General features: G+C 71.8%; 1 protein-coding gene across 3 annotated transcripts; it reads left to right on the forward strand.

Moving 5' to 3' along the window:
* Nucleotides 1–153: 153 nt before the first annotated feature.
* FMNL3 (formin like 3) lies at nucleotides 154–14,951 on the forward strand. 3 transcript variants are annotated; one of them, XM_067314233.1, is made up of 27 exons: nucleotides 155–334; nucleotides 2,836–2,919; nucleotides 3,017–3,097; nucleotides 3,171–3,247; nucleotides 4,560–4,643; nucleotides 4,799–4,951; nucleotides 7,114–7,222; nucleotides 7,334–7,410; nucleotides 7,523–7,616; nucleotides 8,342–8,416; nucleotides 8,564–8,674; nucleotides 8,768–8,917; nucleotides 9,100–9,201; nucleotides 9,277–9,526; nucleotides 10,152–10,220; nucleotides 10,440–10,564; nucleotides 10,654–10,856; nucleotides 11,612–11,846; nucleotides 11,951–12,019; nucleotides 12,141–12,221; nucleotides 12,321–12,450; nucleotides 12,513–12,673; nucleotides 13,167–13,268; nucleotides 13,368–13,457; nucleotides 13,564–13,675; nucleotides 13,783–13,881; nucleotides 14,536–14,951. In XM_067314233.1, the coding sequence occupies exons 1-26, from the start codon at nucleotides 188–190 to the stop codon at nucleotides 13,872–13,874; spliced, it is 3,063 nt and encodes a 1,020-aa protein (XP_067170334.1). In that variant the 5' UTR covers nucleotides 155–187; the 3' UTR covers nucleotides 13,875–13,881; nucleotides 14,536–14,951. The 3 variants fall into 3 exon arrangements, with proteins under 3 accessions (XP_067170335.1, XP_067170334.1, XP_067170336.1); XM_067314234.1 differs by lacking the exon at nucleotides 13,783–13,881 and having other exon boundaries at nucleotides 154–334; XM_067314235.1 differs by lacking the exon at nucleotides 4,799–4,951.
* Nucleotides 14,952–15,604: the final 653 nt, after the last annotated feature.

The raw sequence follows: 15,604 nt of genomic DNA on the forward strand, positions 1-15,604 counted from the left end.
CGCCCCCCGGTGGCGGCGCCGCCGCCGCCCCGCGCGCTCCCCCTGGCGGCGCCGCCGCGCGCTGCCGCCGGGGGCGTGGCCGGGGGCGTGGCCGGACCGGGCCGGGGCGTGGCCGGGGAGGCGGCGGCGGCGGCCGGACGCGACGGGCTGCGCCTCCCCCGCCGCCCCCCGGGTGCCTGGGCCGGGGATGGGGAACGTGGAGAGCGCGGACGGGGAGGCGCTGCCCCGGGGCCCGGGCGCGGCGGCGGCCCCGGCGGGGCCCGGGCTGCTCGTCCCGGGCAAGATGCCGATGCCGGAGCCCTGCGAGCTGGAGGAGCGGTTCGCCCTGGTGCTGGTGAGAGACGGACCCCCCGCCGCGCCGGGCCTCCGGGGAGGGGAGGAGAGGGGAAGGGGGGGGAGACCCCCGCTCCGCTCCCGGTGCGCCGCCGTCGGGGTCCCGGTGCGCCCTGCCGGGGCATCGCCGCCGCCGTCCCGGCGGCGCGTCCGTCCCGCGCTTCGCGGCGCACAACGGCGCGTCCCCTCCCGTGCGCCCCCGGCCGGGTCCCGGTGCTCCCTCCCGGGCCGCCCCCCCCCCGCCCTCCCTTCCCCTCCCCTCCGGTCGGCGGGGACCGGTGCCCGGTGCCCGGGGGGAGCCGGCTCTGGGAGCGCCGCCGCCGCCGCCGCCCGCGGGGGTGGGAGCCGCGGCTCGGGACGGCCCCGGGGGAAGTCCGGCCCCGGACATCCCCCTCGTTTCCCACTGCCGGGGCTTTCTCACCCGGGTGCTCTCGGGGGTGCCCGGACACGGGGACTCGCGTGGGTGCCGGTGCTTGGGGCTCCCGAGGGTGTCCGTATCTGGGAATTCCCATGGGTGCCGGTGACCGGGCACGGAGGCTCCCGTGGGTGTTTGGATCTGGGGGCTCTTGTGCGGGTCCGGGGGCTCCCATGGGTGTCTTGGTCTGGGAGTTCCCATGGGTGCTAGTACCTGGATCCGGGTGCTCCCGTGGGTGTCTTGGTCTGGGAGTTCCCATGGGTGCCGGTGCCCGGATCCGGGTGCTCCCATGGGTGTCTTGATCCCAGAGTTCCCGTGGGTGCCGGTGCCCGGATCCGGGTGCTCCCATGGGTGTCTTGATCCCAGAGTTCCCGTGGGTGCCGGTGCTCAGCCCCGGTCCCGCGGCTCGGGCGGCCGCTGCGTCCTCGGGCTCGGCAGGGCCAGCCGGGCTGTGGCCGGGGCGCCCGTGGCCGCTCCGGCTTCGTTCCGAGCCGCGGGGCCGGCACGTGTCCCCTCCGGCGCCCTGCGGAGCGGCACCCGCTGCCGGCGCGGCCCCGCGGGACCTGCCGCGGCCCCTTCCCGTGGGCGCCCGGCGCATCCCAGCGGCACCGGGGTCCCGGCTCCGGCCGCCGCGGCAGCTCCCGAGGCGCCGGTCCCGCGGTAGCAGCCGCTTCGCATCCTCCTGGGCTACTGTTGGGAAGGAAAATATTTCATCATGTGCCGTGACGGCACGGCTGGCCGCTCCCCAGGGCCAAGCGGGAATCTTCCTCCGGCCCTTCGGCTTCCTCGCCGGCCGCCCCGGGGCCGCGCTTTGCCCCGTGCGCCCTCGCGGCTCTGTTTTCCCGGAAAGCCGGGTGGTTTTGGACCCTGGTGCTGGGGTCCTGGGAATGTTCCTGCCAGGATGGGATGGGGCGTCAGGGCAGGGCCGGGAGAGCAATTCCGGGAGGGAAACGCTTGCCCGGCCTCGAGCTGCCCTGGCGTCGCCTTCCCGCGGCCTCGTCCCGGAGCTGCTGGGATAGGGCCGGCCCCGGGGGTCCCTGCAGCCCCCGTCTGCCCCGGGGCCGCTGGCGGGGGCCGGGGGGGTGTTTTCGGGGCCGGATCGGGGGCCGCGGGGTGGGGGCGAAGGAAGTGCCCGTGCCGGGAGCGGCCCCGGCACCGCCACAAAGGCAGGAAGCGGGAGCCGCGGGAATGCCGGCGAGGGCGGCCGCCGCTTCAGAGCCCCCGGGGGCGCCGGCCCCCCGCTCCTGCCGGAGCCGGGCAGCGTGCGCCGGCCGCGGGGGGGGGGGGGGGGGGGGGCACCACGCCGCTGCGACTTTGCAGCCGGCCCCGGGATAAAAACATGGATCGGGGGGCGATGTGTTATATAGGGAGACCCGGCTGCGGTCGCGGCGCCGGCATGGTTTTGCGCCGCGGGGTGGGGGCTGCGTGGGTGCCCCCGGCTGGCGCCGGCCCCCTCGGCCCCGGCGGCTCCCCGCTTTCCCGCGGCTCCCAGGGCAGGGACGGTTTAGCCGCCGGCACCTCCCTGCCCGCCGCGGCCAGCTGGCTCCCGTTAACGGCCCTGCCTGGAAATCCGGCGGCCGGGATGGAGCGTGGGGCATCGTCATCCCCCCCCCGAACCCCCCCCCCCCAGTGCAGCCTCGGCATCCCGCACCGGCGCTCGCAGCCCGGGCCGAGGGCTCCGGCTGCTCTGGTGCCGCGGGCGGCTCGCCGGAGGCTGCGGTCGGCTGGTGCGGAAGCGGGCGCAGGCAGGAAGCCGGCGGCGGCGCCGGCGAGGCTCGGCAGCTCCGGAGCGCCGCACGTGCCCTGCGCGTGATGCCGGTGCCCTCGCCCGGGATGTGGGATGCCCCGGCCAGGATGTGGGATGCCCCGGCCGGGATGTGGGATGCCCCGGCCGGGATGCGGGATGCCCTCGCCCGCTGTGCCCCGGCTGGGAACGCCGCGGGCCGGTGCCAGCCGGGTGCCGAGCGAAGGCGGATGGCGGGCGCTGCGGGATCGCGAGCGGATGGGGAAGCTCGCTCCCGGCGGTGTCGGGGCGCCGGCGCGGCGGGGGGGCCGCCGTGGGTCGCAGCCTGCCCCTCCGCCCCCAGAGCTCCATGAACCTGCCCCCGGACAAGGCCCGGCTCCTGCGCCAGTACGACAACGAGAAGAAGTGGGATCTCATCTGCGACCAGGTACGGGCCGACCGCGGCGGGGGGGGGGGGGGGTCCCGGTGCCAGCCGTGGCCCCGTGGTGCCAGCGCCGCCGGCTGCCCCCCGTCTCTGCCCCCAGGAGCGGTTCCAGGTGAAGAGCCCCCCCCACGCCTACATCCAAAAGCTGCGGAGCTTCCTGGACCCCAGCGTCACGCGGAAGGTGCGGGGACGGGGGCACGGGGAGGGGGCCGGTGCCCGGGGACGGCGCCGCTCAGGGCTCCCTCTGCCCGCAGAAGTTCAGGCGGAGGGTGCAGGAGTCGACCAAGGTGCTGCGCGAGCTGGAGATCAGTCTGCGGACGAACCACATCGGGTGAGCGGGGCGGCGCGGGGCAGGGTGGGCGCCCGGCGCAGCTGCAGGGGAAGCGGCGGCTGCCGCAGGAACTGGGCCGGTTCCTGCCCCGGGCCGCGCCGCCGGCACCTGGGTCCCGCCAACGGATGCGGCCGGCGTCCCGCCCAGTGTCCCCCCATCCCGGTGTCCCCCCCGCCCCGGGATGCTCCATGGGCCGGAGGGATGGGGACGTCCCTGGGGACGCTTGGGGTGGCCGGCCTCGTCCCCGCGTGCGCGGGGCGGCTCGTGCACGTGCCCCCGCCGCCGGCCCCGAAGCGGCTCCGAGATTCGCCTCCCCCCCCAGGCGCGGCCCGAAAATAGCAGTGAGCTCCGGCAGGAAACGGGCCGGGGCCGGGGCCGGGAGCAGGCAGGAAATGGGCGGCCGCCGGCGGCCCCGCGCCGCGCTCCAGCTGCGGCCGCCTGACTCACCGCTGGCGCTCCCACGGCCCGCAGCGCGCGCCTGCCGACCGGGCACGCGCGCCCCGGCACGGGCCTGCGTCCCCGTGTCCGTGCATCCCGCGCACGCGGCCCCTCTCCTTGGGCACGAGCGCTCCGTGCACGTGCAGCCCCTGTGTGCAGCCCCCTCTCCCTTCGTGCATGCATCCCTTGCACGCGCAGCCCGCTCCCCCCGTGCACGCGCACCCCCTGCACGCAGCCCCCTTGCCCCGTGTGCACGTTAGCCCCTTTTCCCCGTGCACACGCGTCCTGCGCACGCGCACCCCGTGCACGCAGCCCCCTTGCCCTGTGCGCAGGCATCCTGTGCGCATGCAGCCCTCTCTCCCCATGCACATGCAGCTCTCTTGCCGTGTGCGCACGTCCTGTGCGCTCACACCTCGTGCATGCAGCCCCGTTTCCCTGTGCCTCGTGCACCTTTCCCCGTGCACACGGCTGCCTCCCAGGGCCAAGCACCCCCTGTCTGCACCCTGAGCACGTCACGGGCGGGCCTCCCTTGCACTGAATCGGGCCCTTGCACGTGCACCGTGACACTGTCACGGCAGCCCCTGGGGGAACCGCGGCCGCCTCCCGCCGGGGTGCCTGGGGCCAGGGGACACGGGGACGGTCCCGGGGGTTTTCGGAGGTGCGGGGACAAGGGAGAGCGTCCCGCCCTGCGCCGAGCCCTCCCGTCTCTGCAGCTGGCAGATAAAGCCCAGACAATGTTGGTGCGGGCGATAGCCGCAACGGCTGCCGGGCTGCCACCGCCGTCCCCTCCGTGTCCCCGTCACTGGGGGGGGGGGGGGGGGGGGGTCCAGTGGGCGCCCCCGGCGCTGACACCCGGCTCCCTGCCCTGCCGCAGGTGGGTGCGCGAGTTCCTCAACGACGAGAACAAGGGCCTGGACGTGCTGGTGAACTACCTGTCCTTCGCCCAGTGCGCCGTCATGTGAGTAGGCGCTCGGTGCCCGCGGGACGCGGGTCGGGCCGGGCCCGGGGCTGCTCTCGCGCCTGCCGCTGCCGCGCTCCGCTTCCGCGCTTGCTCCGGGGGCTGCGCCGCTCCGCCACGAAGCCGTGCGCTGTCTGCGCCCGTCTCCCACCCAGGTTTGATTTTGAGGGCCTGGAAGGCGGCGAGGACGGCGCACTAGAGAAGCCGAAGCCCTGGAGCAGATCCATTGAGGATCTGCAGCACCCCAGCGCCCTGCCTGCCCCCTTCGCCAGCAGCCTGGCCCGCTCTGCCCGCCAGAGCGCCCTACGGTACGTACCCGCCGTGCCCGTGGTACGTGCCCGCTGCGCCCGCCGCCTGCCCCGCCGCGCCGCCGCTGTGCTCTGCCCCGGCCTGGGCGCCGTGGGGTGCGCGCCGCGCCGTGCGCCATCCTGCCTGCAGTGTGCGCCGTGCCTCGTGTGCCATCTGCAGCACGGCATGTGCTGCGCCGTGCGCCGTCCTGCCTGCAGCGTGTGCCGTGCCTCGTGTGCCATCTGCAGCACGGCATGTGCTGCGCCGTGCGCCGTCCTGCCTGCAGCGTGTGCCGTGCCTCGTGTGCCATCTGCAGCACGGCATGTGCTGCGCCGTGCGCCGTCCTGCCTGCAGTGTGCGCCGTGCCTCGTGTGCCATCTGCAGCACGGCATGTGCTGCGCCATGCGCCGTGCTGCCTGCGGCATGTGCCATGCCTCGTGTGCCATCTGCAGCACGGCATGTGCTGTGCCGTGTGCCGTCCTGCCTGCAGTAAATGCTGCGCCGTGCGCCGTCCTGCCCGCAGTGTGTGCCGTGCCTCGTGTGCCATCTGCACCACGGCATGTGCTGCGCCGTGCGCCGTCCTGCCCGCAGTGTGTGCCATGCCATGCACTGTCCTGCCCATGCTTGCAGTGTGTGCTGTGCCCTGTGTGCCATCTGCACCGTGGTGTGTGCTGCACCGTGCACCATCCTGCCCGCAGTGTGTGCTGCACACCTGCCCCTGGTGTGTGCTGTGCTGTGCACCATCCTGCCCGCAGTGTGTGCCATGCCCTGCGTGCCTTCTGCACCGTGGTGCATGCTGTGCTGTGCACCATCCTGCCTGTGATGGATGCTGTGCCCTGTGTGTCATCTGCAGCGTGGTGTGAGCCGGGCTGTGCGCAGTCCCGTTCATGGTGCGTGCCATGCCATGCACCATCCTGCTCGCAGCGTGCGCGGTGCCATGCACCTGCCCCTGGTGCGTGCTGTCTGCACCGTGGTGCGTGCTGGGCTGTGCACCTGCCTGTGCTGTGTGCCACGCTCTGTACGCCATCTGCACCGTGCTGTGTGCGGAGCTGTGCACCATCCTGCCCATGCAGTGTGCTGTGTACCGGGTGCTGGCTGCACCTTGCTGCGTGCCAAGCTGTGCACCATCCTGCCCATGCAGTGTGCTGTGTCCCATTGTGCCATCTGCACCATGCTGCGTGCCAAGCTGTGCACCATCCTGCCCATGCAGTGTGCTGTGTCCCATTGTGCCATCTGCACCGTGCTGTGTGCCGAGCTGTGCACCATCCTGCCCATGCAGTGTGCTGTGTCCCGTGTGCCATCTGCACCGTGCTGCATGCCAAGCTGTGCACCATCCTGCCCGCAGTGTGTGCTGTGTCCCGTGTGCCATCTGCACCGTGCTGCGTGCCAAGCTGTGCACCATCCTGCCCATGCAGTGTGTGCTGTGCAGCTGCCCCTGGGCTGTGCCATCTGCACCATGCTGTGTGCCGGGCCGTGCACCACCCTGCCTGTGCAGTGTGCCATGCCCCGTGTGCCGGCTGCACCGTGCTGCGTGCCAAGCCGTGCACCACCCTGCTTGCAGCGTGCGCCGCGCCGTGCACTGGCCCCTGCCGCGCGCTGCATCCTCGTGGCTGGCTGCGCCGTGCCGTGCACCGTCCCGCCGCGGTGCCGGCTGCACCCCGCGCGCCAGCCCGCCGTGCGTGCCCCGTGCCGGCACTGCGCTGCGCTCCGCCGCGGCCGCGCTCTCTCTGCTCTCCTCGCCGGCTCTCCTCCGCCCTGCCGCCGGGGCCCTGCCCGCGCCCCGGTAACGCGCCCGCGTCTCTGCTTCCAGGGCCTGGCGCCCGCTCGGCCTGCCCGTCTCTCTGGCTGTGCTCTCTCTCTCTGTCCTCTGTGCCCGCCTCGCTGCTCGCCGGGTAAGTACGGGCCGCCGCGCCGCCGGCCCCGGGCGCCCGCAGCGGCTCCGCGCCTCTCCGGCCTCTCTGTCCCTCCGCGCTCGGCCGCTTCTCTCTGTCTCTGCCCCCTCGGACAGCCCCGGCGCAGCGCGGTGCCCGGCCCGGACGCCTGGGCCCGCTCCCCGGGCCGTGCCCGCTCTCCGGGGCCCAGGCGTCCGGCTCCCGGCGAGAGGCGGGACGGGAGCGGGGGATGGATGCGGGGAGGCGGCGGCGGCGGCGCGCCAGGGCTCACGGCGCCCGTGTCCCCGCAGCTACGGCACGCTGCCGAGCCGCAAGGCGCTCAAGAACTCCCGCCTGGTGAGCCAGAAGGACGACGTGCACCTCTGCATCATGTGTCTGCGGGCCATCATGAACTACCAGGTACCGGCGACCCCCCCCCCGCCCCGGGACCCCCCCCGGGACGGGCACCCGTGGGTGCCGGGGTGCCGCGGCGCCGGCGAGGCTCACGCCGTGCCCGCTGCCTGCCCGCAGTACGGCTTCAACCTGGTCATGTCGCATCCGCACGCCGTCAACGAGATCGCCCTGAGCCTCAACAACAAGAACCCCAGGTAAGGGCTGGACCCCCCCCACACACCCAGGGGGGAGCGTGTCCCCGTGTCCGTCCGTCCGTCCCCCCCCCCCGGTGCTCCTGGCGGCCGGACGATGCTCTGCTCGTGCCAGGACCAAGGCGCTGGTGCTGGAGCTGCTGGCGGCCGTGTGCCTGGTGAGGGGGGGCCACGAGATCATCCTCGCCGCCTTCGACAACTTCAAGGAGGTACCGGGGGGGGGGGGGGCGCGACGGGGGCCCCCAGCCAGTAGCGATGGGGGGGACCCGGGTCCTTGGGGCGGGGGGGGACAGGCAGGGCCAGGACCGGGCTGGGATGGGGGCATCAGGGAACGAGGGAGCCAAAGCCAGGCTGGGGTGGGGGGGAACTGGGAGCACTGGGAGCAGGCTGGGATGGGGGTACTGGGAGCACTGGGATCAGGCTGGGATGGAGGGGACTGGGAGCACTGGGAGCAGGCTGGGTTGGGGGCACTGGGAGCACTGGGATCAGGCTGGGATGGAGGGGACTGGGAGCACTGGGAGCAGGCTGGGATGGGGGAACTGGGAGCACTGGGAGCAGGCTGGGATGGAGGGGACTGGGAGCACTGGGAGCAGGCTGGGATGGGGGAACTGGGAGCACTGGGAGCAGGATGGGATGGGGGAACTGGGAGCACTGGGAGCAGGCTGGGTTGGGGGCACTGGGAGCACTGGAGCAGGCTGGGTTGGGGGGCACTGGGGCCCAGGGAATGGGAGAACGGGAGGGCCAGGACCAGGCTGGGATGAGGAGACCAGGGCCTAGGGGATGGGAGCACTGGGATCAGGCTGGGATGGGGGAGACTAGGGGCATCAGGACCAGTCTGGGATGGGGGCGCTGGGGCCCAGGGAATGGGGGGTGCGGGGGGGGGGGGGGGGGCTGGGGCCGGGCCAGACTAACCCCGCGTCCGTCCCGCTCCCAGGTCTGCAAGGAGAAGCACCGCTTCGAGCGGCTCATGGAGTACTTCCGCAACGAGGACAGCAGCATCGACTTCATGGTGAGGCGCCGTTCCCGTTCCCGTTCCCCTTCCCGTGCCGGTGCCGCGATGGGGCTGGAGCGGGGAGGGGGGGGAAAAAGCAGGATCCGGCTCGGGGGTGGGGTGGTGGTGGGGATCCCGGTGACGCGTGGCGCCCCGTGCCCGCAGGTCGCCTGCATGCAGTTCATCAACATCGTGGTGCACTCCGTGGAGGACATGAACTTCCGCGTGCACCTGCAGTACGAGTTCACCAAGCTGGGGCTGGAGGAGTTCCTGCAGGTACCAGGATCGGGGGGCTGGAGGTGGGGGGGACGCACGGGGCCGGAGGGGGGGGACGCCGCCGCGGCCGGCCCTGACGCCGCCGCCCCGCAGAAGTCGAGGCACACGGAGAGCGAGAAGCTGCAGGTGCAGATCCAGGCCTACCTGGACAACGTCTTCGACGTGGGCGGGCTGCTGGAGGACGCCGAGACCAAGAACGTGGCCCTGGAGAAGGTGGAGGAGCTGGAAGAGCATCTGTCCCACGTACGTGAGCGGGGAAGGTCCTCGCTGAGTCCCGGGACGTCCCCGCTTGGGCGTTTTGGGTTTCCCCTTCGCGGTTGGAGGTGGCGCTGGGCAGCGGCACGTGGTCGGGGACCCCGTGGGCGGGGGGGGGGGGGGGGCACCGGGATGCCCCGTGCCGGCGTCACGGCCGCGTCTCCCCGCAGCTGACGGAGAAGCTGCTGGACCTGGAGAACGAGAACATGATGCGGGTGGCGGAGCTGGAGAAGCAGCTGCTGCAGCGGGAGAAGGAGCTGGAGATGGTGAAGGTGCGCGGGGCGCCGGGGAGGGGGGGGTCCGGGGGGGGGTCCAGCCGACCCGGCCTCACGGCTCGCCGCCCCCAGGAGACCTACGAGCACACCAGCCACCAGGTGCACACGCTGCGGCGCATGATCAAGGAGAAGGACGAGGCTTTCCGGCGGCGCTACGGGGCCGAGCCGCCCGCCGCCCCCGGTGCCGAGCCGCTGCCCGAGGCCGACGCCGAGGCCCTGGACGAAGACCTGCGGCTCCCCGCGCCGCCCCCCGTGGAGGCCGCGGCGCCCCCCCCGCCGCCCCCGCCGCCCCCCCTGCCGCCCCCCGCGCCCCCGCTCCCCGGTAAGGCTGGGGCGTCCCCGGGACCGGGGCATCCCTGGGGCTGGGGACCCCAAAATGTGGATCCCAAAACTGGGGCATCCCTGGGGCTGGGGACCCCAAAACTGGGGCATCCCTGGGGCTGGGGCATCCCTGGGGCTGGGAACCCCAAAATGTGGATCCCAAAACTGGGGCATCCCTGGAGCTGGGACATCCCTGGGGCTGTGGACCCCAAAACTGGGGTATCCCTGGGGCTGGGGTGTCTCCAGGGCTGGAGACCCCAAAACTGGGGCATCCATGGGGCTGGGGCATCCCTCGGGCTGGTGACCCCAAAACTGGGGTATCCCTAGGGCTGGGACACCCCTGGGGCTGGGAACCCCAAAATGTGGATCCCAAAACTGGGGCATCCCTGGAGCTGGGGACCCCAAAATGTGGGTCCCAAAACTGGGGCATCCCTGGAGCTGGGGCATCCCTGGGGCTGGGGACCCTGAAAGGATGGGTCCCAAAACCGGGTTGTCCCCAGAGCTGGGACATCCCCGGGGCTGAGGACCCTGAAAGGTGGGTCCCAAAACCGGCCCCCCCCCCCCCCCCCCCGGGGCTGGCGCATCCCCGCCGGGACACGCTCTCACCCTCTCTTCTCCCTCCGCAGGCAAGTGCCCGCCGGCCCCGCCGCTGCCCGGCGCTTCGCCCTCCATCGCCCTCACCGTGGGGCTCTCGGGTAGGAGCAGAGGGGACGGGGACAGGGACCGGGCGGCCCGTGCAAGGGTCGCACGGGTGGGAGGGTTGGGATGGCCGAGGGGAGGGTGCCCAGGGGACGGCGACGGTGCAGGGACCCGCGTGCGGGGCAGGGGCGAGCGCGGCACGCGTCCCATCCCGTCCCCCGTCCCCCTCCTTCCGCCCCCGGCGTGGTCTGAGCCGGCTCCGGCCCTGCTCCCAGCCATCCGGATCAAGAAGCCCATCAAGACCAAGTTCCGCCTGCCCGTCTTCAACTGGACGGCGCTGAAGCCCAACCAGATCAGCGGGACGGTGTTCAGCGAGCTGGACGACGAGCGGGTGCTGGAGGTGAGCGCGGGGCCCCGGAGCCGGAGCCGGGGCCGGGGTGGGCGGCTGGGCGCCGCCGGCTCCGAGCCCCATCTCGCCCCCCCACCCAGGACCTCGACCTGGAGCGCTTCGAGGAGCTCTTCAAGACCAAGGCGCAGGGACCGGCCCTCGACCTCGTCTGCGCCAAGAACAAGGCGTCGCACAAGGCCGCCAGCAAGGTGACGCTGCTCGAGGCCAACCGGGCCAAGAACCTGGCCATCACCCTGCGCAAGGCGGGCCGCAGCGCCGAGGAGATCTGCAGGGCCATCCACACGTGGGTGCCCCCGGACGGGGGGAAATGGGGTGCAGCGGGGCCGGGTGGGCTGCAACAGGGGAAACTGGGGTGCAGTGGGGCTGGATGAGGTGGAATGGGGGCAACTGGGGTGCAGCAGGGCTGGATGGGGTGGAACAGGGGAAACTGGGGTGCAGTGGGGCTGGATGAGGTGGAATGGGGGCAACTGGGGTGCAGCAGGGCTGGATGGGGTGGAACAGGGGAAACTGGGGTGCAGCGGGGCTGCATGGGCTGGAATGGGTGAAACTGGGGTGCAGCGGGGCTGCATGGGCTGGAATGGGGAAAACTGGGGTGCAGTGAGGGAAACTGGGGTGCAGCAGGGCTGGATGGGGTGGAATTGGGGAAACTGGGGTGCAGCGGGGCTGGATGGGGTGGAATGGGTGAAACTGGGGTGCAATGGGGCTGGATGGGGTGGGATGGGGGAAACCAGGGTGCGGAAGGCCCAGCCAGGGATCTGCAAGGCCACTGAGGGTGTAACAGGGCTGCCAGGGAGTCTGTGGGGCCAGGCGGGGTGCAGGGGGGCTGGTGGGGTGCAAAAGGGCCAGGCGGGGTGCAGGGGGGGCTGGCGGGGTGCAGGGGGGGCTGGTGGGGTGCAAAAGGGCCAGGCAGGGTGCAGGGGGGCTGGTGGGGTGCAAAAGGGCCAGGCGGGGTGCAGGGGGCACAGCCAGGGGCGCAGGACGGCCCGGGCAGCGGGGGTCCGCGGCAGGCCGGTCCCCGACGGTGCCGGCGCGGGGCAGGTTCGACCTGGCGACGCTGCCGGTGGACTTCGTGGAGTGCCTGATGCGGTTCCTGCCCACGGAGGCGGAGGCGAAGGCGCTGCGGCAGTACGAGCGGGAGCGCAAGCCGCTGGACGAGCTGGCCGACGAGGACCGCTTCATGCTGCAGTTCAGCAAGGTGGAGCGGCTGCCCCAGCGCATGGCCATCATGGCCTTCCTGGGCAACTTCGCCGAAAACCTCCAGATGCTGACGCCGGTACGGCCGCCGCGGGGTCGGGGACTGGCTCAGGGGTGGCTCGGGGCTGCGGGCGCCTCGGGGCCCCGCGTCCCCCCCTCAGCCCCCTGCCTCTGCCCCTGCAGCAGCTCAACGCCATCATCGCCGCCTCGGCCTCCGTCAAGTCCTCCCAGAAGCTGAAGCACATGCTGGAGGTGAGCCGGGACACGGGGCAGGGGATCGAGCTGGGACGGGGCCGCCCAGGCGTCCTGCCCTCCCGCCGCGCCGTAGCCGGGGGTCCCTCATTCCTCCCTGACCCTGGTTCCCCCCTTGCAGATCATCCTGGCTCTGGGCAACTACATGAACAGCAGCAAACGCGGCGCCGTCTACGGTTTCAAACTGCAGAGCCTGGACCTGGTGAGCAGCCCCGGCCCGTGTCCCCGCGTCCCTGCAGCCGGGGGGGTCCTGTCCCGCAGCCCTGACCCCCCCCCGAATCGCCCCCGTCTCGCCCCGCAGCTCCTGGACACCAAGTCGACGGACCGCAAGATGACGCTGCTGCATTTCATCGCGCTGACGGTGCGGGAGAAGTACCCCGAGCTGGCCGCTTTCTGGCAGGAGCTGCACTTCGTGGAGAAGGCGGCCGCAGGTAGCCCGCGTTCCCCCGCGCCCCCGCGGCGCCCCGGCCCCGCTGACGCCGTCCCTCCGCAGTGTCCCTGGAGAACGTGCTGCTGGACGTGAAGGAGCTGGGCCGGGGCATGGAGCTGCTGCGGCGGGAGTGCGGGCTGCACGAGAACAGCGTGCTGCGCTCCTTCCTGGCCGCCAGCGAGGGCAAGCTGGAGCGGCTGCAGAAGGACGCGCGCACCGCCGAGGTGAGGGCTGCCGAGCCGCCGTGCCTCGCGCGCGCCTCCCTGCGCGTGCTCTGCCTTGCACGCCTTGCTTTGCCCGCTCATCGTGCACGCCTTGTATTGCACGCCTTGCTTTGCACGCTCATCGTGCATGCCTTGTATTGCACGCCTTGCTTTGCCCGCTCGTTGTGCACACCTTGTATTGCACGCCTTGCTTTGCACGCTCGTGCATGCCTTGTATTGCACGCCTTGCTTTGCACGCTCGTGCACGCCTTGTATTGCAGGCCTTGCTTTGCACACCCCTCGTGCACCCCTTGTCTTGCATGTGCCTTGCTGTGCGCGCCTGCCTTGCACACTCATCGCACACACCTTGCTTTGCCCCCTCCTGGTGCACGCCTCACCTTGCACGCTCCTCTTGCCTTGCACGCCCCTCGGGCACACGGTGTGACGCCCGGCGTCCGTCAGCGAGCCGCGGGGCTCGGGGACACGTTGCTAACCTCCCCGTGCCCCGTGCCAGGATGCCTACAACACGGTGGTGCGGTATTTCGGCGAGAGCCCGAAGACGACCCCCCCATCCGTGTTCTTCCCCGTCTTTGTCCGGTTCATCCGCTCCTACAAGGTGACGAGGGGCTGCGGGGAGGCTGGTGGCCGTGGCCGGGTGGGGAAGTGCCGGACACCCACCCTGATGCCACCTCCGTGCCCTCGTTCCCCCCTGCAGGATGCGGAGCAGGAGAACGAGACGCGGAAGAAGCAGGAGGAGGTGATGCGGGAGAAGATGCTGGCGCAGGAGGCTAAGAAGCTGGAGAAGGTGAGGACAGCTGGGGTGGCACGGGAGTCCCTGCATGGGGGTGGCCACGGCGCGGGGGACAGGGGACACGTCCCCCCCCCCTCGCCACCCCGCGCCTCTCTTGCAGCGAAACAAGTGGCAGCAGCAGGAGCTGATCGCGGAGTTGCGGCGCCGCCAGGCCAAGGACCATCGCCCCGTCTACGAGGGCAAAGACGGCACCATCGAGGACATCATCACCGGTACGGTCCCCTCCCGCCCGCGGCCCAGACGCCTGGGCCCCACCGCCGCCGGGGCTGGGGTCTCACGGGCGTCTCTGTGCCTCCCCTGCCCGTGCCCCCGTCTGCAGCGCTGAAGAGCGTCCCCTTCACGGCCCGCACCGCCAAGCGGGGCTCGCGCTTCTTCTGCGACCCGTCCCACCACGACGAGTCCAACTGTTAGCCCCGAGGTAGGGCCGGCCCCGTGCATGCCGCCTCCCGCCCGCTCCTGCATGCACCCTCCCCGCATGCCCGCGCCCCGGGGTGCGCCGCACCCCCCGCCTGCCTGCATGCCGGCGCGACGCGGGTCCCGGTGCCGCGTCCTGGGCCAACGCTGGGTCCCAGCATGCGGTTTTGGTGCAAAGCTGGGTCCTGGTGCAATTTGGGCTCCAGCATGGGTTCTTGGTGCAATTTGGGCTCCAGCATGGGCTCTTGGTGCAATTTGGGCTCCCAGCATGGGCTCTTGGTGCAATTTGGGCTCCCAGCATGGGCTCTTGGTGCAAAGCTGGGTCCTGGTGCAATGCTGGATCCCAGCATGGGGGTCTTGGTGCAAAGCTGGCTCCTGGTGCAATTTGGGCTCCCAACATGGGGTCCTGGTGCAAAGCTGGGTCCTGGTTTGGGATCCGAGGATCAGAGGAACAGCACCGAGCTGCCCACAGCGCTGGGGACGTGCTCGGAGCCAGCAGGGTGGCCCTGGCCACCCTCCCACATGGGCGGCTGTGGGGTCTCAGCTCAGCCCAGGAGGGACCCGGAGCTGCTCCAGGAATGGAAACACCCGGCAGCGCTGCCAGGCTGCAGCACCAACACGGGGCCCCCCCTCTCACGCTCTCCTTCCCATCCCACAGCCCGCAGGTCCATCCGCCTCTAGCCGTCCCCGGCACGGCACGGGATGACGTCCCCACGCCACCTGCCCCATCCTCGCGGGCTCGGAGGCAGCATCCCCCTGGCCTGGAGGGGCTCGCGGCCCCCGCGGCTCCCAAACCTTCCTGCGCCGGAGACCAGATCCCAAGCCGGCAGCCAGCCGCAGGGAAACGTCTGCGGGAGCAGCCGGGCTCAGGCCCGAGCCCCCGCTCGGCACTTTGACCACTGATGTGAACACTAATTGCCAAAAAAAGGGACCAAAGCCAGGACGGGGAGGGGGGTCCCCGGCGGGACGGCACTGCCCGCCCGTCCCCCTGCCCGTCCCCTCCCAGCCCCCTCCCTGTAGTCGGAGCTAGGTGTAACTTTTTGTACATGTGAAATATATGGAGTCTTTTACGCAGCGCCGGCCCCGTGCGCCCCTCTCTGCGCCGGGAGGGAGGCTGGGGAAACTGAGGCACGGGGCCCCCGGCGTGGCGTGCTTGGGGACGGGGGTGCAAACAGCAACAGCACGTGTGTGGCACGGACACACTGGCAGCCACGTGGCTCCTTTGCAGCCAGGCGCATGCATGCACACACGTGTGCACGTGGCTGCACACACGGTGCGGGACGGGGGCACAGCAAGGCACCACGGGGGTCCGGGGAGTTGGCAGCGGGGGTAAAGCCGTGGGATTGGGGGGGGGGCAAGTTGGGGGCACCTGCTTTGGGGGATTGGAGCCCCCGACGAGACCCAAAGGCGGTGGGGACCCAGTGACATTTGCTCAGCACCTGGCGGCTCTGGAGCAGCATATGGCCGCGGCTGGAAAGGTGACAGGATCCATCTTCCCTGGAGCAGAGGAAAAACAGCTAATGGGGCCGGATCCAGCCCTTGTATCCCTGTTATCAGGGCAAAAGGGGCTCAAATCAGGCTGGATCCAGCCCTGGGATCCCTGTTAGCAGAGCAAAAGGGACTGATAGGGGCTGGATCTGGAACCGATGTCCCTTTTATCAGAGCAAAAGAGGCTCAAATCAGGCTGGATCAGGCCCTGGTATCCGTGTTAGCAGAGCAATAGTGTC

This window comes from Apteryx mantelli, chromosome 33 (genome assembly GCF_036417845.1).
Source record: "Apteryx mantelli isolate bAptMan1 chromosome 33, bAptMan1.hap1, whole genome shotgun sequence".
Classification (NCBI taxonomy): domain Eukaryota; kingdom Metazoa; phylum Chordata; class Aves; order Apterygiformes; family Apterygidae; genus Apteryx; species Apteryx mantelli.